General features: G+C 47.3%; 1 protein-coding gene across 1 annotated transcript; it reads left to right on the top strand.

Annotated features, from left to right (window-relative positions):
* The first annotated feature begins 2,845 nt into the window (after positions 1-2,845).
* On the top strand, positions 2,846-6,316 carry HOXA3 (homeobox A3). The gene is made up of 2 exons (XM_010072506.1): positions 2,846-3,377; positions 4,841-6,316. The coding sequence occupies exons 1-2, from the start codon at positions 2,906-2,908 to the stop codon at positions 5,608-5,610; spliced, it is 1,242 nt and encodes a 413-aa protein (XP_010070808.1). The 5' UTR covers positions 2,846-2,905; the 3' UTR covers positions 5,611-6,316.
* The last annotated feature ends 470 nt before the right edge of the window (positions 6,317-6,786 follow it).

Below are 6,786 nucleotides of genomic sequence, written 5' to 3'. Positions count from 1 at the left end.
AGTTTATGTCCCAGTGATTTATGACCGTAGACTTAAATGTCGGTTCAAGAAGAGTTCACAAGCTGGGGCTTCCTTCCAGGCAGTGACTGATACCCTTACACTTCGTGTTCAGGCAGCTCTCTTTTCTCTCCCCTGACCCCCCCTTACCTTCTCCCAACTTTGTCTTTATCTTTCAGGAAATCTTTCGGGGGGGTTGCCTGGTTTTTCCTCCTATTGTTGTAGTTTGGGGCTCGGCACGGCGATCTGTTGTGCTGGGGAAGGGGGGAGGTGGAAGGAAGGAGAGGGCAGGGGAGAGGCGAATTGGGGAGCGGGGGAAACGGGGGGGACTTGCCTCCCTCAGGCAGCTTTCATCTGCTGTCTCCGGGCTGTCTGGGTGGGGGGAGAGAAGCTGGTAAAGGGCAGAGAGGTGTATTGCACAAATGGGGACGGAGCCGATTAAATGGGCACTGGAAAAATCGGGGGCCCAACTGTGTTTGTGAGACCTGGCCTTTTGTCTCCGAGGGGGAGAGGAGTGCTCTTCCCATCCCCACGCACCGGCTTAGGGAGGCAAGCAAACTCTCCCACCGCTCCCCCGCTCCCCTTAGGTCGCTGTTATTTATCGTGGTCATTGTCGCTCTTAATCCCGGTATTCCTGCTTTCGCCAGGAACGGCCGGCCGCTCCTCAGGTTACCCCCGCTTCTCTGTAACTTTGTAGGAAGTTATTAACTTGGCGAAGCCAAAAGGAGGGAGCTGATTTTTTTTTAATTTGTTTTTCCTTGCTGGCAAGCGGCCGAAGCTTCAATAATATTTTGCCTTCTGAGCAAAGCTGCCCATTGTCTGCGGGCAGGCGGGTGCGGGAGCAGCGCTCCGCATCCCCGCTCGGGGCTGCCTGTTCTGTCCGCGCCAGCAAACTTACAGGCGTCCGGGGGAAGGCGAAATATTTGATGTTGCGATCATGAAAGGCGGGTGCCTTTGTAAAATCACCGCTGGCTCACTACTTCCTCTTTCTCCTCCTTAGACTGGTGTCTACATTCTCTCTTTCAAAGGAGTTGAGAAAAATCACACCAGGCCCCGATAGCATCAGGAAGGAGAGGCGAGGGGCTGGAAATGGTGTGTGCGCCTCAGATCTCCATCGGTTTATTAGCTTAATAACATCCAAAGAGCTTGATTAGTGCAATAACAGGGGTAGCCGCCCTGCTGTAGGTGTGTTACCTTCATTTTGTTACGATGTAACAAAGGGAATACTGTTTTCTAAGAACTTGTATAACTTGAAAGGCGTAGAATGAGCTCGTTTGGTGCATCTGTTGTGTAAGGCTTTTTGCCCCTAAGCATTTGTCCTTGTTAGGTGGAGGGGGGGGGGGGGGGGGGAATATCCATCTTCTCAAGTACAGAGAAAGTGGCAAAAAGAAACGGGAGCTCTTCTGATCCGAAAAGACGTGGTGGTTAGCAAGGGGGTAGGGGAACGGTGCGGAATGCACTTTAATTTCCGAGAACAGTGTGAGTGTGTGTGGAAAGAACTGCTAGATTGGAGATTACGCACGGGTTTCTCTCATTAATGCTAGCAATTCTTTAACTGGTTATTTTCAGGCAGGTAACCAATAGACTTTAATCTGGAAAAAAAATCTCAGAAAGAAAGAAGCATGGGGGAGAAGTAGAGAGGGGGGAGAAAGGGATTCGCCCGGGCAGGAGAAGCATTCACTGGGTTTGTGTCCACCCTCTCTCTAGCCAAGTGACCCTCATACATCAAATTACATAGCAGTTTCCAAGACAGAACCTATTATCGCTAAGTTGGAAGGAAAGTTCAAGCCGTGGTCATGGAGATGAACGCTGGTTTTTCAGGTTCCTGGTGTGTTTTTCCCCCCGTCCATCATGTTTTAACAGGTAGGATCTGTCTGATTCTACGAAAAGTTAGTGTCTTGACAATAACTGCTGAAAAAAACCAACAACCACCGAAGTGCCCAACTTGCCCCTGCTGGACTTGCTGAAGGGGTTTTGCGGGGCGCCGCGAGCAGCTGAAGCTCCAGACCCACTCACGGACGGGCAGCGAGTGTGGGGGCTGCGTGGAGTGGCCCTAGCCATGATCTGGGGTCTGAGCGGGAGCAGTGGCCGGGGCTCTTACAGGGCAGAAACTGCTGCTGCTAGGGTGCATGACCTGGGTGGCTCGGGGTGGTGTGCAGGCATGGAGGGGAGAAGGCTCTGGCTTTGTTTATTTTCCTATTGAGTATTTCATACACAAGCCAAAATCTGTCACTTGGGATTGGGGTGTGTAAATATCCCTGGCTAAGAAACCTTTCCACTCCACTCTTGCCCCCTGCCACATATAGACAGGAACAATCTCATGTATCTCTTTGAAGTTGTATGGAGAGCTGTAACCTGGAGAGCAAGGCTAAAAATAAAAAGACACTGGTTTCAGGAGAGAGTTTGATCCTAGGGCTGGAATGAAAGAACAGCCCAGCCCCTTTGCATTACCGATTCCTCCATCACCCTTATCTCAGAGACTGATATTAAAACAGCCTTTCGGTGATAAATGATCAGCCCTCTTGCTGTGTGGTGTCCTGCTCTGTTTCTTAAGGAGAAAGAAAGAAACAAACCCTAGAAAACCCCTATCCCAGTGCAGCAAAGTGCATATTTGTAGCTGCCAGTAAATCCAGGCAGCTTTTATATCAAAATGCTCTGTGCCTGAGGCCAAGTCATGCTGCTAAATATTGCTGACCACTTTTTCTTTTATGGCTTTCATGTCACTTAGCTATTGAAAGTAAGATGGATTTGTACCGTTTTTTTACCCTGCTCTGCTGTCCCCACACCCCAGGTCTGCCCGGAGAGGCCATTGGAGGAAAAGTGCCACGTGACAGAGGGGTGCCAATGTTATTCTCCAAGGGTGTCAAGACCCTGTCAGTTTGTGAAATAAATATTGGGAAACAACGAAATGCAAAAAGCGACCTACTACGACAGCTCTGCAATCTATGGTGCCTACCCCTACCAAGGAGCAAATGGTTTCACTTATAATGCGAGTCAGCAGCAATATCCCCCATCTTCATCACTTGTGGAAACTGAGTACCACCGTCCCACATGTTCCCTCCAGTCCCCCGGCAGCTCCGTGTCCCACCTCAAGGCCAATGACATCAATGAGAGTTGCATGAGGACCCTCCCCAGCCAGCCTCTGCAGCCCCCCGGCCTCCCTGACCCACAGGCCCCACTACAGCCACCTCCTGCCCAGCAGGCACAACCTCCACCTCCGTCCTCCACCTCACCATCTCAAAATGCCAGCAGCAACTCTGCCCCAGCCAACCCCACCAAGAGCCCAGCTCTTAACTCGCCCACCGTGTCCAAACAGATATTCCCATGGATGAAAGAGTCTCGGCAAAACACAAAGCAGAAAAACAGCAGTTCCAGTTCAGGTATGAAACACACTCCCCTCCCTCTCCCTGGGTACCCTTGGGCTGGCTGTGCATCTGTTGGTGAGGAGGGCAGCCCTGTTCACCCTCACTTTGGGGAAGGGAGGGAGGGGAGGGGGCTCTTTTCCTCTCTGAGTTGACCCCCTCAAGCCTTTGAAAAAGAAGTTCCCACTGCTTGCAAGGGGAGCTCAGTGAACAAACCACTGCATGCAAAAGTTTCCCAGCCTTGCAGGATGGGTCTGAAGTGATTTTGTTTCCTAGTGGCTAAACCACTTGTGCCCACCTGCATCTATCACATTTCCTAGGTAATCCCCCCTCCAGTAAATCATGTCAGTGCAGAGCAGCTCAGGCCTTAAGCCAGAGTCCTGTCCCAAGTACTTTGTTGGCACAGTGCTGTTAGATTAATAAGACAGTGACCTATCTCTGCTGAAGTGTAACAGGAATAAAATAGCTCATAATCACGTGCAGGCAGGATCAATGCCCTGCATGCAGCCAGAACATCTTCCTATTTTAACAAGCTGATTGGCAAAGTTACAAGCCTGGTAAACAAACTTCATTCTGGAGTGCCATAAACTTCAGCCCATAAAATATTATTTGAGGGATGGAAATGTATATTAGTAATTTTATTAGGTAAGGAAATGCAAATTGGTAACACCAGTGCTACCTCCAGTACCCAGGAGTTGTGCTTATATTAACCTCTTCCTCTTTTTCTCTTAAATATGCCTTGGAAATAGAGTCCAAGACTTTAGCAAATGTCTTCACAGTCTGCTTTTTAAAGCCCTGGCAACATTGCTGTTTACAGCCTTTCATATAATGTATTTTATCTTATTAGAAAGCAGTAACATTTAAATGTCTGTATGCCTATACATGAGCCTAGCCACTGTATGTTCTTCTTATGTATATTATACTTCTCAATTGCTACCATATGTTGATGCTGTATGTTAGATGTGATAGAAACACTATACTGTCAATTCTATGCTTATATGTTATAAAGTTATCTGTAGATACCTAACCTAGCAGCTCTAGCTGGCATGTATATATCAGAGTCTTCAGAAAAAGAGGGCTTCAGATCTCTACTGCGGTGGGGAACAGCTAACTCTTGAAGACCCTGATCCAGCTATGTTAGCAGAGCCATAGGTTCACCTTCAGAGTTTCTAAAGCCCGCCGAGTTTCCATGAAACTTCTTTGTTACTTCTTTATGCAAAGCTCCGGATATGATGTATGCTGCCATTCTTAAAGCAAGCAAGTATAGTCATATAGTGACACTAATGTGGTGAAGGAGTCTATTGAGACTTGTATGTTGGCACGACTGAGCTCGTGCCATGGGGGGGTACTTGTTGCACACGTGGGTGTCCATCTAGCATCCGAGAACTGGACTCTCCAGATGCTGGCATTGTGAGCTGTTGTCTCTGGTTGCTGTGTCTGGGTTCACCATGCTGATTGTGTTCTTTGTGTGATTTACATAGGTGAGAGTTGTGCTGGTGATAAAAGCCCTCCAGGGCAAGCCTCCTCTAAGCGAGCTCGTACAGCTTACACAAGTGCCCAGCTGGTAGAACTGGAGAAGGAGTTCCACTTCAATAGGTACCTTTGCAGGCCAAGAAGGGTAGAGATGGCTAATTTGCTCAATCTCACAGAAAGACAGATCAAAATCTGGTTTCAGAACCGCAGAATGAAATACAAAAAGGATCAAAAGGGCAAGGGTATGACGACCTCTTCAGGAGGACAGTCCCCAAGCAGAAGCCCTGTCCCTCCAGCTGCTGGGGGATATCTAAACTCTATGCATTCTTTAGTAAACAGTGTCCCTTACGAGCCCCAGTCACCTACACCATTTAACAAGCCTCATCAAAACACCTATGGCATCCCGCCATCATATACCGCTCCTCTTAACAATTGCCCACCTCCTCAAAAGAGATACACCGGGACGGCAGCTGTGACACCTGAATATGATACTCATCCTCTTCAAGGCAACGGTTATGGGAATCCACATATACAGGGAAGCCCCGTCTATGTAGGGGGCAACTATGTGGAGACCATGACCAATTCTGGGCCTTCCATCTTTGGTCTAACTCACCTCCCTCATCCTCCCTCTGCCAACATGGACTACAGCGGGGCTGGGCCAATGGCCAACAATCACCACCATGGACCTTGTGATCAGCACCCAACATACACAGACCTTACCGCTCACCATCCTTCTCAGGGAAGAATTCAGGAAGCGCCCAAACTCACCCATCTGTAAGAGACAGGAGTCACTAAGTGGAGCACCAAGCCCCCGTCTTTTGGAAAGTACTTGCCCATTCCCTTCTCTCCCCTCCCCCACCCGCCTTGTTGCCACCCCTCCTTTTCTCGTTTCTTTTGTTCGTTTTGGTTTGTTCTGTTTCCTTTGGTAAAAGCGTTTTCTAGTTTATGTGACGTAGCAATATTTGTTGCTTGAATTGCTCTATAGTTTCACTAGTGGATATTTATCTTCTTGAACTGTAGCCTTGTGTCTCACTTTGGGAGTATGCAGAGGCTTTATACTTTACCTTCTACACTTTTATCAAAACAGGGTATATGAACAAATTTTCTATAAAAGGAATTCTTAAATGTGAATTTGTTCGTACATGATTGATCCCATGGGGAAGCAATTTTTTTTATTGCACTTCTTTTAAATAGCGAGAAAGACATCAAAAGCTCTTGGACAGGGACTCCCTGGACAATTATTAATACGTGTAAGTCTTTCAATGTGTGTATGCTGGTGAACATTCAGATTTATTTATTTTTTTTTTTTGCAAACATTGAATAATCTAAGTGTTTAAAATTTTATTTATCCCCATTTGTTCATATTTATATATATATAAAAAATCTGTACCCTGAATATTCAGGAGGTATTTACCTGGCCATATGCTAGATGGCATATTGGCACACGTAGGAAATATAATTTGAAAGGAAACTATAACTCCTTTTATTAAAAATGGTGATATTGGTGATGATGATGATGCAATAAAATCTGGGAAAAAAGCTCACAGTTTGAATACTTCATGCTTGTAACATCCAGCTAGGTGGAAAGCGTGTGAAGCTGAAAAGGCTAGAGTTGTTTTGAAAGTTACGCATTCCTTGCTGCTCACGTTCTGAAAAAAAAAAAATAAAGTTTTTATTCTGAATAATAAAGAGTTAAGAACATGTTCTTCGCAGCGCAAGGGAAGGGAGAACCCCTCATGACGTGGGGAGTTCGGAACCTCGTCTGTAAACTCACGCGAGGATCTGCTCGCCCCCCCGAGGGCCCTGCCACTTCTTTTCAGCATTTCATAGGCAGGGAGAGGGATTTTGTGTTTTTGTGTTTTTTTTTTTTTTTCTTTTCCACGGGGATTTCACGGCCCACGGGGAGGTGGTCGCCTCTTCCTGCGCCCTCTGAGCGGTGCCGGGGGGGTCGCGG

This window comes from Pterocles gutturalis, unplaced genomic scaffold (genome assembly GCF_000699245.1).
Source record: "Pterocles gutturalis isolate BGI_N339 unplaced genomic scaffold, ASM69924v1 scaffold13392, whole genome shotgun sequence".
NCBI classification, from domain to species: Eukaryota; Metazoa; Chordata; class Aves; order Pterocliformes; family Pteroclidae; genus Pterocles; species Pterocles gutturalis.
Note: the sequence above shows the minus strand (reverse complement) of the source record. Positions and strands in the feature narration are given on the sequence as shown.